Source organism: Delphinus delphis, chromosome 10 (genome assembly GCF_949987515.2).
Source record: "Delphinus delphis chromosome 10, mDelDel1.2, whole genome shotgun sequence".
In the NCBI taxonomy this organism is placed as follows: domain Eukaryota; kingdom Metazoa; phylum Chordata; class Mammalia; order Artiodactyla; family Delphinidae; genus Delphinus; species Delphinus delphis.
Genome location: NC_082692.2, coordinates 13,475,392 through 13,491,517, shown reverse-complemented (window position 1 = coordinate 13,491,517; position 16,126 = coordinate 13,475,392). Strand labels below are relative to the sequence as shown.

At 40.1% G+C, this 16,126-nt stretch overlaps 1 protein-coding gene across 2 annotated transcripts in view; it reads right to left on the bottom strand.

Moving 5' to 3' along the window:
• CAP2 (cyclase associated actin cytoskeleton regulatory protein 2) overlaps positions 1-16,126 on the bottom strand; it is a 136,550-nt gene that overhangs the window by 35,411 nt on the left and 85,013 nt on the right. For both annotated transcript variants that reach the window (XM_060023593.2, XM_060023595.2), the window contains exons 5-6: positions 3,810-3,953; positions 3,391-3,476 (exon numbers count right to left, since the gene is read on the bottom strand). In XM_060023593.2, the coding sequence (XP_059879576.1) occupies positions 3,391-3,476; positions 3,810-3,953 (230 nt within the window). The remainder of the gene's footprint in view (positions 1-3,390; positions 3,477-3,809; positions 3,954-16,126) is intronic.

Below are 16,126 nucleotides of genomic sequence, written 5' to 3'. Positions count from 1 at the left end.
CTGTACCATTGATCTACATTTCTGTTTTTGTGCCAGTACCATACTGTCTTGATTACTGTAGCTTTGCAGTATAATTTGAAGTCAGGGAGCCTGATTCCTCCAGCGCCATTTTTCTTTTTCAAGATTGCTTTGGCTATTTGGGGTCTTTTGTGTTTCCATACAAATTGTAAAATTTTTTGTTCTAACTCTGTGAAGAATGCCATTGGTAGTTTGATAGGGATTGCACTGAGTCTTTAGATTGCTTTGGGTAGTATAGTCATTTTCACAATATTGATTCTTCCAATCCAAGAACATGGTATATTTCTCCATCTGTTTATGTCATCTCTGATTTCTTTCTTCAGTGTTCTATAGTTTTCTGAGTACAAGTCTTTCGCCTCCTTAGGTAGGTTTATTCCTAGGTATTTTATTCTTTTTGTTGTGATGGCAAATGGGATTGTTTCCTTAATTTCTCTTTCTGATTTTTTGTTGTTAGTGTATAGGAATGCCAGAGATTTCTGTGCATTAATTCTGTATCCTGCAACCTTACCAAATTCATTGATTAGTCCTAGTAGTTTTCTGGTGGCATCTTTAGGATTCTCTATGTATAGTATCATGTCATCTGCAAACAGTGACAGTTTTACTTCTTTTCCAATTTGTATTCCTTTTATTTCTTTTTCTTCCCTGACTGCCATGGCTAAGACTTTCAAAACTATGCTGAATAAGAGTGGCAAGAGTGGACATCCTTGTCTTGTTCCTGATCTTAGTGGAAATGCTTTCAGTTTTTCACCATTGAGTATGATGTTTGTTTGTGGGTTTGTCATATATGGCCTTTATTATGTTGAGGTAGGTTCCCTCTATGCCCATTTTGCCTCTTCTCATTCATACTGCACAGTGCTATAGTCTCCAACACAAAGTGGCAACATTTGGAGTTATATCATTGGGCACAATTGCCTCAAACACAGTTCTCTGGGTACAGGGAGTCTGTTACTGAGTATCAGTAATTTAACCAAAGTTTCCTTAGGGTGGGAGAGACCTCAGGAGGAAAAGAGGTGGGCGGAAGTCTGTCTCGAGAGCTGTGCTTCCTAAAAGCTCTGAGACCTGTTTTGCTAACATAGAATGACTAAACTCTATGAGGGGATGGAAACACTGCGGCTGGATTTTGTCTTATGTTGTTTAGTATAATTGCTCTATTGGGATATAATTCACATCCCAGGCAATTCATCCATTTAAGGTGTACAATTCAATAGTTTAGTTCAAATTGTGCAGTCATTAACACAGTGGTTTTAGAACATTTTCATCACCCCCAAAAGAAATCCTACACCCATTAGCAGTTACTCCACATTTCCACCCAACTTCCCCAGCCCTAGACAACTGCTAACCTACTTTCTGTCTCTAGGGATTTGCCTATCCTGGAATTTCATATAAATGGAATCATACGATATGTGTTTTTTTGTGTCTGACTTCTTTCACTCAGCATAATGTTTTCAAGGCTCATCCATACTGCTACTTGTATATTTCATTTTTTAAAATGGCTGAATAATATACCATTGTATGGATATACAGGTTATTTGTCTATTCATCAGTTGATGGACAAATACACTTCATTTGTCTATTCATCAGTAGCACATTCTGGTTACTATAAATAATGCTGCTATGAACATTCATGTACAAGCATTTGTGTGGACATGTTTTCATTTCTTTTGGAAATACACCTAAGAGTGGGATTGCTGAGAGTGACTGTTATTTTTTAGTAAAAAAAGAAAGTATTGGTACATATTTCTTAAAATGATTGGTGGATGTATGGGTATTTTTTGTATTGTAATTTTTATATCTTACATATATTTATAAATATTCTTCTGTATCTACTCAAGGTTTATTAAAACCAAAAATAACCTATAAAAGAAATAGTTATGCAAGTTTTGAATATGTAACATTGGTTAATGACCTGGGACTACAGGAGGTATTTATTTACACATTCTGTGCAATTTTTCTATATCCCATACAAAATTTGTCTTATAATGTTGTTTTCTTCTTTTCCTACTTAAAAACCTGTTCTTCTGGCTCATATTTTTAGATCTATGTTAGTAATAGAAAGAAGTGAATTGAAGCAATTATCCAGACTATTCAGGTCCTCAAGTTTCCTTTCATCTGGACAGTCTGGGTCTGTGAGTGAAATGCAGGAACCCCTGCATTTGCTGACTGATGATCATTTCTACTCCCGTCACCTAAGGGCTCAGAGGGGGATTCACTCTGAGCTCAGTGCCCAGGGGGTGGAACTTTGTTGCTCTTATTTTCACCTAATTTCTTTCCTGCATGATGAAGCATCAGCCACATCACATCTTGCCAGCTGTTGACAAGGCAGGCCGTGACATCATCAGAGGTGAGGGATCTCATGACACCCCTTCAGCAGTTCAGAGATATCTTCCTGTCTATTCAGCTCTGGCCTCTCCCCATTTAGTCCCATTTCCAATTCTAGCCCCAGTTTGCGGCTCTCTAGGATCTATTACTTGTGCTGGAGAACGCAATGTCCTTTTAAGCTGGCTCTCCAGGCAAAACCTGTTGGTTCAGTCTCATCTGTACTTTCAACAGCACTTTGAATGGCGGCTGTTCTTACAGACGTCTCTCTTGTCCACCCAACTGTATTTCATCTTAACGCAATCTCTGGTTTCCCTCTCATTGGCCTGGTTTATTGTCTCATCTCATCTCTGTTCCTCATTTATACTTCATTTCCTAAGCCCCGTTTATTTTCTCTCCTCACCCACCAATTCTATTTTTTTTTAATTTTATTTATTTTTGGCTGCGTTGGGTCTTTGTTGCTGCGCGTGGGCTTTCTCTAGTTGCGGAGAGCAGGGGCTACTCTTCTTTGCTGTGCATGGGCTTCTCATTACAGTGGCTTCTCTTGTTGCAGAGCACAGGCTCTAGGGCACGTGGGCTTCAGTAGTTGTGATGTTTGGGCTTAGTTGATCTGTGGTATGTGGGATCTTCCCAGACCAGGGATCAAACCCATGTCCCCTGTACTGGCAGGTGGACTCCTAACCACTGTGCCACCAGGGAACTCTCACCAATTCTATTTTGATCAATGTAAAAGGTTTGTCCATTTAGGGCTGGTCCATCACAAACCATCACAGATCTCTCTCATTATTGTGGGGATACATAACAGAGTGACATGCATTCACGTGGGGAGAGTTTATTCATTACCAGAGAACTGGGGCAGACTTTCTAAAACACACATATTATCTGGATCATTGATTTCACTTTCCACTTTGCTCTACCTGCAAAGATGGGGTTTTTCCTTAATATTTGTAGTAAACTAGACTTTGAAAGGAATCAGTAATGAACTACATTAAGCTTGGGGACAAATGTCTAACAAACAATCAATTGAAAATCTGGTCAATAAAAGAAGGTACGTACCTGTGTTTGTAGTCCTTTAAGACCCTGTTAGTGTAAAAGGTGGCAGCATCATTCATCTCCTTGACATAAGGGCCGGGTTTGGGGGACTGAGAGAACAGGACCATCACCAAAGCATAGAAAGAAAAAAAATAATAGGATAAGAAAGAAAATGCCTTAAAGAAGAAGAGAAGCAATGCAGATGTTGACTTCAAAGTTGGAGGCAAATCTTGCTCTGTAAAATCAGTGAAGCACTTTCCACATCTCAGAACACAAAGCCCTGAACTTCAAAAGGGTAAGAAAGAGCTGATGTATTCAGCCTGAAGGGAATCTTCCTTTCACGTAACAGGCGGAGGATGGAGAAGCCTGAAGGCAGCCATGAGTTCTCCCAAACACTCCACAAACCTGACGAGGTGCAGGGGCAACATTCCAGCCAGACTCACCACAGCTATCCACCCAAGGGCAGGGATGCTTTCGCTGACGGCCGAGAGATGATTAAACATTTTACTCCCCCGGTTTCTCTCTCTGAAAGTTTGGATCTCCTGAATCTTTTCCGATATTGGTTTCAGAAGTGCAGCCACATCGTTCTGGAAGCAAACATTGAGCACTGTTACTGAGGACAGAACGGAGGCACAGCACCTCCACCCATGCTGGCCTAAGCAGGACTACTCAGCACCTGTCATTTGTCAGGGGCTTTCAGAATCCAGCAGACTTTTTTCTTATGGTCATACTGTATTTTCATTTTCTGAAGTATGAAGACTGCGATTTCTTACATTATTAATGCTGTCTCCTGAGACATGGAAAAAACGCAGCAGTATGATACAGTCCCTGTTTCGGAGACCGCTGCATGGAACACAGTGAAACTGAGTGTAGATCAAGTTATATTTTCTAATGGAATGCACAGATCACAGCCTAGAAACACATGTCTAAAATCGGGATAGGTAGAAGTTAGTAAAAGGATATCTTCCTATTCCTGTCGGAAAATGATGTGAGGAAGGGTCCTTGGTTTTTACCTTAGTTACTAATCCATGTGAAAAAGTGGAAATCTTTCACTGAGGCTCTCTGCAAGAAAATGTAACCGCTTATAATATTTATAGTCCCCTTAGTCTGGTTTGGTTTTCAGCATCATCCTCAGACAACTTGGCTGATGGCTACTCACCCCCTCACTTCTTTTTTTTTTTTTTTTAATTTTTATTTATTTATTTTTGGCTGCGTTGGGTCTTAGTTGCTGTGCGCGGGCTTTCTCTAGTTGCGGTGAGCGGGGGCTCCTGTTTGTTGCGGTGCATGGGCTTCTCATTGTGGTGGCTTTTCTTGTTGCAGAGCATGGGCTCTAGGTGTATGGGCTTCAGCAGCTGTGGCACATGGGCTCAGTAGCACAGGCTCAGTAGTTCTGGCGCGTGGTCTTAGTTGCTCCGTGGCATGTGAGATCTTCCCAGACCAGGGCTTGAACCCAAGTCCCCTGCGTTGGCAGGCAGATTCTTAACCACTGCCACCAAGGAAGTCCCACCCCTCTCACTTCTGATTAATTGATTCAACAACTGACTTTTCTAGTCACATAAAAACACTTCTAAAATTATGTGAGCTGAGTTATGAAGTATCACAGAGATTGGTGATTGTAGCATCTCCGCATAGCATTCTTGACTTTCTTTGGTTTGGAAGAGCAGATACAAAGTTATCTGATTTTTTTTTTTTTTTTCCTCCAAAGAAACAGCAACAGTTTGTACTTCAGCTTTGTAAAAGCAGTTGAAGAGGTTTTGGCAGTATTTTACAGTCTTTTAAAATAGAAAAGCCCCTTAAAGCTCCTTAATTTCTTTAACCAAGACTTCAGAGGTTCTTAACTGAAATTCAAGGTTCTCAACTTGGGCTACACATTGAAATCACCTGGAAGCTTTCAAAAACAGGCCTTGGGGGCTTCCCTGTTGGCATAGTGGTTAAGAATCTGCCTGCTAATGCAGGGGACATGGGCTCGAGCCCTGGTCTGGGAAGATCCCACATGCTGCAGAGCAGCTAAGCCCGTGTGCCACAACTACTGAAGCCCGCGTGCCTGGAGCCCATGCTCTGCAACAAGAGAAGCCACCGCAATGAGAGGCCCACAAACCGCAACAAAGAGTAGCCCTCATTCGACGCAATTAAAGAAAGCCCGTGTGCAACAACGAAGACCCAACGCAGCAATAAATAAATTAAAAATAAAAACAAAAAAACACAAACCAGGCCTGGGCCCCACCCCCAGAGACTCTGATTTAACTGGTCTGGGGGTGGCCTGGGTTTCGGGGGGAACTGGAAAAGCTCCCAGGTGTAGATTTTAATCATTGCTACAATGGTAGTTTAACATCCTTTAGGACAGTTGTTTCTGCCAGGGACAGCAAACCATCAGGGAAGAAATAATGCTCAGCTGCAGTAGCTTCCGGCCCTCACTTCTCCTTCTTGACCCTGTATATGCCCTCTCCTAAAAGAAGTGTATCAAGGCTTTGGAATGATAATGACCTTGGTTCAAATCTTTGCTCTGACACTTTATGAGGCCTTGAGCAAACTACTTAACCAAAGCCTTGGTCTCCTCATCTGTAAATCAGAGACAGTAATACTTACAGCTTATAGGCTACAGGAGAGGTGACGTCTTAAACCTCTGGCACATGGGATGGACACAATAAACGGAAGTGATTATTATTATTACTATTATTCAGTTAGCTCAGACTGGGGGTAAAAAAGATGTTCTCTGTAATACGTAATATTCATTTGCCTCAAACCAACAGTCTGTGTATTTAAGATAAGAGAGGCTCCAAATAAACATCCATGCAGGCTGACAAGATTTTAGGGTTCCGGGAGTCTAAACTAGGTCATCTAGTTCAGGTTTGTGACAGACTCAGCTAAGTGGGTCACGTTCAGTATTTTTAAGAAGTAACTGAAATAGAATAGAAACTATCAGAGGGCATGTCATGTATAAGGTTGGGTTTTTTTTTTTTGGCCACACCGTGCCGCACGTGGGATCTTAGTTCCCCAGCAAGGGAGAATAAAGGCTCAGGTCTGGATGACACTGCTTGGGTTGAAGTCCTTGCAAGTCAGTGTACTAAGCTCTAGAACTTTAAACAAGTGGCCAAACTTGTCTATGATTCCGTGATCACATCTCCAAAATACTGTTGATAATGGCACTCACTTCACATGGCTGTTAGAAGGAGTAAATGAGAGAACATGTCTGTGCTTGGTAAGGAGTCAGGTACACTGTGAGTGCTCGAGAAATAGCAGGAGACCTCAAAGACATCTGCCGGTTTAAAAATCTCTGATTGACAAGATTCACTGACCAGCTCTTTCCTATCACTGACATGCAAAGTCAGGAAAAACATTTTCTAACTGAGATCTGCAGCTGCAGAGGCATGTTTTTGTTTGGGAGAAACAAAAAGAAATACAGGGAAAGAGAGCAAAGCGTTCTTAAAGTTCTCAGTGGACTTTTTTCCCCCTGTTTTATTGAGAAATAATTGACATACATCACTGTATAAGTTTAAGGTGTAAATATATGCAAATCAAACCAGCATGATGGCTTGATTTACATATACTGTGAAATGATTACTACAATAGGTTTAGTTAATTAATATCCATCATCTGATATAGATACAATAAAAAGAAAAGGAAAAAGAGTTTCCCCCTGTGATGAGAACTCTTAGGATCTACTCTTTTAACAACCTTCCTACATATCATATAGCAGTGTTAGCTATAGTTGTTACGCTGTACAGTACATCCCTAGTACTTATCTGTAACTGAAAGTTTATACCTTATGACCAGCTTCCTCTGACTCCCCCTTCCCCCCAGCCCCCAGTTCTGGTAACCACAAATCTCTCTTTTTCTGAGTTTGGTGGGGTTTTGTTTGTCTAGATTCCACATATAAGTGCGATCATACAGTATTTGTCTTTCTCTGACTTACTTCACTTAACATAATGCCTTCAAAGTTAGTGGACTTTTAAAATTCTTCCATACTGAAGGCAGTGAAAAACAAAAAAAGGTTGCTGCAGAAGCTAGCCAGGTCTTGTGGAAAATTCATGAATACCTTCCCACCTTCTCACTTTCCCTTCTGGCCATTACAAAGGAAAGGTCTCATAGGTATGACAAGAAGACCCTGAATCAGGGTTGTTATGGGCTGAATGTGTCCTTCCCAAATTCAAATATTGAAGCCCTAACCCCCAGGACCTCAGAATGTGAGTGTATTTGGAGGCAGGGTCTTTAAAGAGGGGCTTCAGTTAAAATGACATCATGAGGGTGGACCCTAAACCAATATGACAGGTGTCCTTATAAGAGATGAGGATGCACACACTCACAAGGGAAGACCATGTGAGGACACAGGGTGAAGACAGCCGTCTACAAGCCAAGGAGAGAGGCTTCAGAGGCAGCCAACCCTACTGACACCTTGATCTCGGACTACCAATCTCCAGAATTGTGAGAATATACATTTCTGTTGTTTAAGCCACCCAGCCTGTGGTACTTTGTTCTGGCAACATTGGCAAACTAATATGAGGGTGTAATGACTGTATAGGAAAAGCAAACAAACACCCCCAAACTCTCAACAAAGAAACAAAACCCCTCTAAACAGTCCCTGCCCCAAACACAGCTCTTCCATTTTCTTGGTGAATGACTGCTAAAGTCAGGTTTAAATGCCCTCCCTGCAATTTCACTCTTTAGAAGGGAAACACTTCCCTCTTCAAGGGGTTCTTTTTAGTCCAAATTCAACACCCAATCAAGGGTGCGTTATACAGGTTTTCCCAGAAGGCAGCTGAATTTTAATTATGGCAACACTAGTAAAAAGCATCCTAATTTTCTCCAGTGATTTGCTCAGCCATGATATTCTTTTCTTTTTTTACATCTTTATTGGAGTATAATTGCTTTACAATGTTGTGTCAGTTTCTGCTGTATAACAAAGTGAGTCACCTATAGGTATACATATATCCCCATATCCCCTCCCTCTTGCGCCTCCCTCCCACCCTCCCTATCCCACCCCTCTAGGTGGTCACAAAGCACCGAGCTGATCTCCCTATGCTATGCTACTAGCTATCTATTTTACATATGGTAGTGTATATATGTCCATGCTACTCTCTCACTTTGTCCCAGCTTCCCCTTCCCCCCTCTCCATGTCCTCAAGTCCATTCTCTACATCTGCAGCTTTATTCCTGTCCTGCCCCTAGGTTCATCAGAACCATTTTTTTTTTAGATTTCATATATATGGTTAGCATATGGTATTTGTTTTTCTCTTTCTGACTTACTTCATTCTGTATGAGAGACTCTAGGTCCCTCCACCTCACTACAAATAACTCAATTTCATTTCTTTTTAAGCCATGATATTCTTGATGTCATGACATTTTTGAGAAAGGCCAGAATATCTGAATTGTTAGTGATATCTGGCCTACTGCCCCAAGGGGAAAAAGAACCAGAAACTGTACATTTACAATGTTAGATAGATTTATTAAGGCCATCTTTGTTTATCTCTAACTTCCCAAGAACAAACTCTGAAGTTTGAGGAGACAGAGTATTCTGGAAGATATTTTATATTGGTTATCTGATGAAAGCACCAAAAAGACTGAGAAAGTTTCCTTCTGCCTTAGTTTGGCAATTGCGTGAAGAATTGTCCTCATTAAAAAAAAAAAAAAAAAAAAAGTAATGCTGAGAGGACTAAGTACAACAGCTATGTGCACAACTCTAATAAGCAGTACAGCTTTTACTCTGTGCCGATGGATTCTCGTGTACTTTAAAGGAGGCTGACATTCTCCAGCTCATCCTGTACTTTCACAGCTGCAATCAAAAACACAGAGAGAGGGGCTTCCCTGGTGGCGCAGTGGTTGCGAGTCTGCCTGCCGATGCAGGGGACACGGGTTCGTGCCCCGGTCCGGGAAGATCCCACATGCCAAGGAGCGGCTGGGCCCGTGAGCCATGGACGCTGAGCCTGCGCGCCCGGAGCCTGTGCTCCGCAACGGGAGAGGCCACAACAGTGAGAGGCCCACCGTACCGCAAAAAAACAAAAATACCCCACAGAGAACATTCGAGTTATGGTGTGATTTCCATCAAGGCTGACTGTGTGGGATATCAGAGGAAAAGTGAATTGCGGGGCGGTGGGGGGCTGTTAGAGGAACTTCCACTTTTTTAAGTATTAAGCATGTATTAAGCATACTCAATAAATACAGGTTGAATTGCACTGATGTCAATTAACGCTACAAAAGGGCTTTCCACTATGGGAGATAAATTTCAGAGGCATCCTGGGTTTTTTTCAATGGTGTGCATTGGTGGCAGCTTTTCAGACACAGCTAAAAGCTAGTGTGCTTTGGAATGACTTTAAATCGGCCAATTTTACATAGGTCTCACCCAGATTTTTTTGTTTTTAACTTATCACTCAGGTTTCTTTCATTCCGAGAGACTTTTCCCTGAAAGAAAATCATTTTTTAAGACTCATGTGAAGGTTAGCTGAAAAATCTCCCTTGCCCTTCCCCAGGTTTCTGTGGCTTTAACAGAAGGTCAAAATGGCCGAACTGGAGAAGATGCATGTGCAAATTGCAAGTTTCAGCGAGTGTTTCCAAGCACTATCTTAGCTTAATGGGACTGTACTTTGGAGAGTATTTCAGGACTCCATGTCTTTATGACCCTAGTTTCTGCTTTAAAGTTGAAGAGTTGAGATCCATTATCAGCTTCATCTCAGTTTATCAGCAAGCTCTGCAGAAACTTTACCCAAAAAGGAAAACCAAATTCCCACTCATGCTTTTTTGTAAGGGGATGGAACGAATTCTGGGAGTTTGACCTCAAAGATGTGTCACTGAGTAAACTGAAATAAGCTTGTTATTTCTGGAATACATGGTTCTTGTGTAGTTTCTACATCAGGTAGAAAATGGATCAATCTGCTATTATTTCTTTTAAAATAATTTCTTTTTCTGATTACATGCTCTTTGTGAAACATTGGAAAATAAAGATGGAAAAACATAAGTAAACAATAAACATCCTTAATTCCACCACACAGAGAAAAACACTGCTAAATGGTGATTTTTTTCTTGTAGATGTAATTATCAGAGATATCTTCAAAAATAATAACTTTAAAAATAATGGCTGTTAAGACCATAAGGAATAATCGTAAGAAAGAGCTGAATTTAAGCAGTTCAGTTAAAACAAGCAAGCACAAAAACAAATAAAAACCCATCAGTATATTGGCAAGTTCTCTGAAACTCTATCATTTTTATGAAGGATGTTTTAAATAAAAATACTACAAAGACATTACTGTTACAACTCAGGAAAACTTAATAGCATTAAAGTAAAAATTGGACTTTTTAATATTTGACTCCCACCTTCATTAAAAAATTCTAAGAAAGCTTATATCAAGCAGTACATCTTAGCCAACCATACTACCAAATATCAAAGACTATTACTTTGGTTTAGTTGTTTTTGTATAAAGTTTTACCAGTTGATTCCATGTGAGTGCATATGAGTATATAGCACAGAAAACATATGGAAAGATACTCATCAAAGTTTTTATTTAATTGTATTGCCTTATCCATATATTTTAAATTTTCTAATATGTATATGCATTTCTTTTGTAATGAAGGGAAAAGTTTTAAAACATACTAACCAGTTTTGTACCTTCAATGGTAGAAAAAATTTCATATACGTGCTATTAAATTTATAGATATCAAATAATATTAAGAGTCTTTCTCAGCATTAGGGAAGTAGCTTCAGGAAAACATGTTCAGAAATTATCAGGATAAATTATTCAGCTGAAGAAGAATAGTTAACATTTTTTTCAGGCAAAGGTTATCCAAATCAGGAACAGTGTTTGCTTCTAAAAATGTATCATTTGGGCACATTCTAATAAATGAAGCAATTGTTTTCATCATTTTAAGTCAAAAGCAAACTTTTTTTTATCAGAAATGCTAATTTGCATTAACTTGCTTTGGTGCAATTGTAGCTATTTCTCTAGACTAATTTCTCTTCATTGTTCCTCTAATATAAAAATTTTCCACTGTCCAGAAACATTTTGGAGGTTTCAGAATATCCTCACGATAATACTTTCAGAAACATTTGTACATTTAAGACAACTTGAAAATTTAAAACATTTGCAAAACTGTCACAGAAATCAATCTAAATAAATAAAACTGGGCTCCATGAATGTACGTGATGCTATGGTAGCTACCATTGTATTGCATTATGACAAATCCCTTGGAAAATATTTTTATATGTTCTTAAGGCTTTACATTCCACATATATGTCTTATTTTATGATTGTTAAACTCTCTTAAAAGTACACTCAAGGGGCTTCCTGGGCAGTCAAGTGGTTAAGACCCCACGTTCCCAATGCAGGGGTCACGGGTTCGATCCTTGGTCAGTGAACTAAGATCCCGCATGCGGCACGGTGCGGGCAAACAAACAAACAAAACAAAAATACACTCAAGAATCCCAAAGGCTTGTTTTGCTTTCATTCCTTAAAAATCATTCTTAAAGAATTAAATTCTGCCATTTGCAACAACATGGATGGACCTGGAGGGTATTATGCTTAAATAAATAATTCAGACAAAGAAATACAAATGCTATATGTTTTCACTTACATATGGAATCTAAAAATTTTAAAAATGAATGAATATAACAAAACAGAAACAGACTCATAGATACAGAGAACAAACTGGTTACCAGAGGGGAGAAAGGGAGGAGGAGCAAGATGGGGAAGGGAATTAAGAGGTAGAAACTATTGGGTATAAAATAAATAAGATACAAGCATGTAATGTACAGTGCAGGGAATTTAGCCAGTATTTTATAATAACTTTAAATGTAATATAATCTATAAAAATATCTAATCACTATATTGTACACTGAAAATAATATAACGTAAATCAACTAAACTTCAATTTAAAAAAATCATTCTTGGGACTTCCCTGGTGGCGCAGTCGTTAAGAATCCGCCTGCCAATGCAGGGGACATGGATTCGATCCCTGGTCCGGGAGGATTCCACATGCTGCGGAGCAGCTAAAAGCCCGTGAGCCACAACTACTGAGCCTGCGCTCTAGAGCCCATGAGCCACAACTACTGAAGCCCGCACGCCTAGAGCCTGTGCTGCCCAACGAGAGAAGCCACCGCAATGAGAAGCCCGCGCACAGCAACGAAGAGTAGCCCCCACTCACCGTAGCTAGAGAAAGCCCACACTCAGCAACGAAGACCCAATGCATCCAAAAATAAATAAATAAATAAATCTTAAAAAAAAATCATTCTTAAAGAGTAAAAGGAATGAATTGCTTTCCAGAATGAACTGCATTGTCCTGATACTTATGAGAGAAGCTTCCAACATGCATAAACTCCTACTTAAATTTTTAATACAAATCTATCAACACCCATTATACTCATCAGCACATTTTTTCCCAGTAATAATATTTGAAAAACAAACTATTTCAGACATAACAGAAAAGCATACAAAGTAATGACAAGCGCCCATATACGTGAAACATAATTTAATATTGCATTGGGGCCCAGGATCATTCCTATGATATCCCTTTACTGACATTTGCCAAAAAAAACAGCTGGAAATGCAGAGGTCTGGAGCCTGGGACACAGAACTATTCAGATAGAACCTCAGGGGTAGCACTGAAGCTTGATGTCAAATTGTTGTATTTTTCTCATAAAGGTAGAACAGTTGCAAATTGCGCATTTTTAGTGTAGTCTTTTCTGCCAAAGGATTCAGCAAACCACAGGCTAAACAGCCTTCTCCAAAGTCATTTTTTAAAAAACTATTCAGATAATAATTTACACTGTTGCTTATCAATATATTTAAACCTCTCAGAATCATGCAAAACCTTATTTAGGATTTTGGGGCCATTGACCCAATGAACAATGGACACTTCTTTGTCAGTTCCCACTTTCTGTTTTTTGTCTTTGCCACTGTTCCCAAGTGTGAGCCCCACCTGTCATCGTTTTTAGTTTTTGTGCGCAGTATCTGGGGAAGCCCTCGCTCTAAAACCTACAATTTATTCATCAGAACAAGAACACAGTTCTGCTGATGTGATACGTGGGCCACAATTTTCTCTAAGTTCTCAATGTTTGACTTGTCTCAGAATGGTAGGTATGTGATATAAAAAGTCAAGTTCAATGGCTATCTAAATGTATACACAGTAATCCAAATAGTTTGTATCCTTACAATATCTCATCTCCTGAATCTTACTGCAACAACAGGGGTCAGAAGACGATAGAAACGAACAAACTTAACATTAACTGCTCCTCGGAATGAGAGTTATAGTTTCCATTACAGTTGTTCTGATAGGAAGAGAATTTCATTGATAGTACAGGAAGATAATAGTCCAATCAGAGAAAATACATCTTTTCCATTCATTCACGTGTTGGCTAACGACTGTACATGGGACACATACAAAGCTCTAGTGTCTCTCTCTTGTATGACTGGACTTGACAAAATGGGTTCCTAGAAAATGCTGGGTTCATGGCAGGGACATGGCATTAGCTAGATTATTTGAGATCCGGGAAGGAAGCAGTGGGTCAATAATGGGCAATGACAAATAAGACATACGAAATCATGGCAGAGAGAAACCAGAAGGGAAAATTAAGTTGAAAATCAAAAACTTAACCTGGCTACCCACAGTAAGCATAAGAGAATAGACTGGATGGTTGGGAAGAATCTCATCTTGTACTTTGTCATTGTTTCAACTTATTTTATGGACCCAGCTGAAAAGACATCAACTTTCCCTCTCTCTGGGTAGGTACTATCTGGCTTCTGACAGTGATAAATTTTATAATCACCTATAATTTTACTTTATGGGATTCTGAACATTAAAGCTGAACAGTAGATCTCACTGTGCTTTACTTAAACGCACAGGAACTTCACTAACAATTTCTAAAGTTGGAGAGAATTGCCAAAACCATCCAAATTTACCAGCTTTATAAAATCTAAAACAATATACTGTGATCAGAAATTAGTTCTCTGAGATAGAAAAAAAATCTGAACTGCTGTAAGTTTTTAAAAATTGAAGTACAGTTGATTTACAATGTTGTGTTGGTTCCTGGTGTACAGCAGTGATTCAGTTATACATATATTGATATATTATTTTTCATATTCTTGTCCATTATGTTATTACAAGATATTGAATATAGTTCCCTGTGCTATAGAGCAAGAACCTGTTGTTTACCTATTTTATATATAGTAGTTTATATCTGCTAATCCCAAACTCCTAATTTATCTCTCCCCCTCCACGAAGTGCTATAAATTTCTGTCTACCAACGTTTGAGTATTAACTGTATGCCATTCACCATGTTGATTGGTTTTCCCCAGTTCTGTCCACTTTGTAACGATAAATCTCAGTTTAAACTACCAAAGTCATCACTTGAAGGATCCCTGTGCAGTCAACTGCATTTACTGGGTCACTGTCTTTCCCCTAGATAAGTGGCCCATGGTAGAGGGATGGCCAGATCTTCTCTTCGAGATTCATTTATGCAGAATATCGCTGAGATGACGTAACCCTACAGTTTTCAGTTCAACCTCAGAAGGTGCAAAAAATGTCAACAACTGCTCTGTAAGTCTTAAGACATCCCACGGGGTGGATTTGCCATTATTGTACCAAGCTACTGATACAGAGCTCCAATCGTCCTTCATCAGAAATGAGCTTTCTCTTTTAAGGTTACCACAACCTTTTTCAGATTCTACCGTCCGCTGTTCTCAAGAGCCGTGCTTCCCACAGTGCATCCAACAGAGCCCCGGCCCTGGTTCTGTGAACAGCTCAACACAAACCGTCTTCCTGATCCACGGAGTTTGAAGGAATTCTGCATATGGCATCTCCCTTCTGGCAAGTCATGATCCACCTCAGAATACTAAGGGAGTTACTAACGAAGTCCATTTATCTTGTTTACCCTGATGTCTCTCAAGTTTTTTTGCCCACAGAACCTTTGATTCACACCTCCCTCCCGCCCCCCCACTGGTTTTCTGTGGAACAGACTCTGGGAAAGGTTGCCAGCAGAAGCTTGTGAAGTGGCTTCAGGGAGTCACAGGGGTCTGCCCGGCTGCTTACCATGTGTTCATTTGTCCTCTTCCTCTCCAGTTATCCTTGCTCATTACCATGGAAACACTTTCAAGGGCATTCAATGGAGGCAAAGAAGTCTCTTCTCTCTCATTTCCAACACACACACACACACACACACACACACACACACACACACACTGTTTTCAGGAGCTATAATCATCTCTGAGAGGATGGCTGGCACAACCCTCCCCCTCTGCACTGAGGTTTTATCTTCTGTTGGTGTCTCACAGTCAGTCTTTTTTTGGTCAGCCCTGCCCCCACTCCTAATCACCACTGGCAGGTAGAATCTCCTTTGTCCTTATCTTCTCTGTTTTCTCTTTCTCCTTGCACACATCTAACCTTGTGTTTGGAAAGGCAGACCATTTAGAAACAATGCCACTCAATCACAGTATTCCTTCTGCAGAGCAAACTGATGGCTAATGACATTTATTTGCCTTTAGTCTTCAAGTCTTGAGCTATCTTTTCTCTTTGTGCTGCCCCATGGCCATGGGATGCTTCTTTACTACCCAAGAGGGATTTTTGACTACTTCCAAGTCCAGAAGCATCCCACAGCTTTTCCTGATGTAAGGCTCCCTTATACCATAGATCACATGCACTCAAAGTCTGATCAGTGCCAGTAGGTTGCTGTGCTTGGTTTTTCACATTGACCCCAAAGGGAAAGCACGGCTAACAGCATGTGTGAAGCTAGCAAAAAACGTGACGTACATCCAGAATTCCTTTCTATGAGGCACGTGCAGG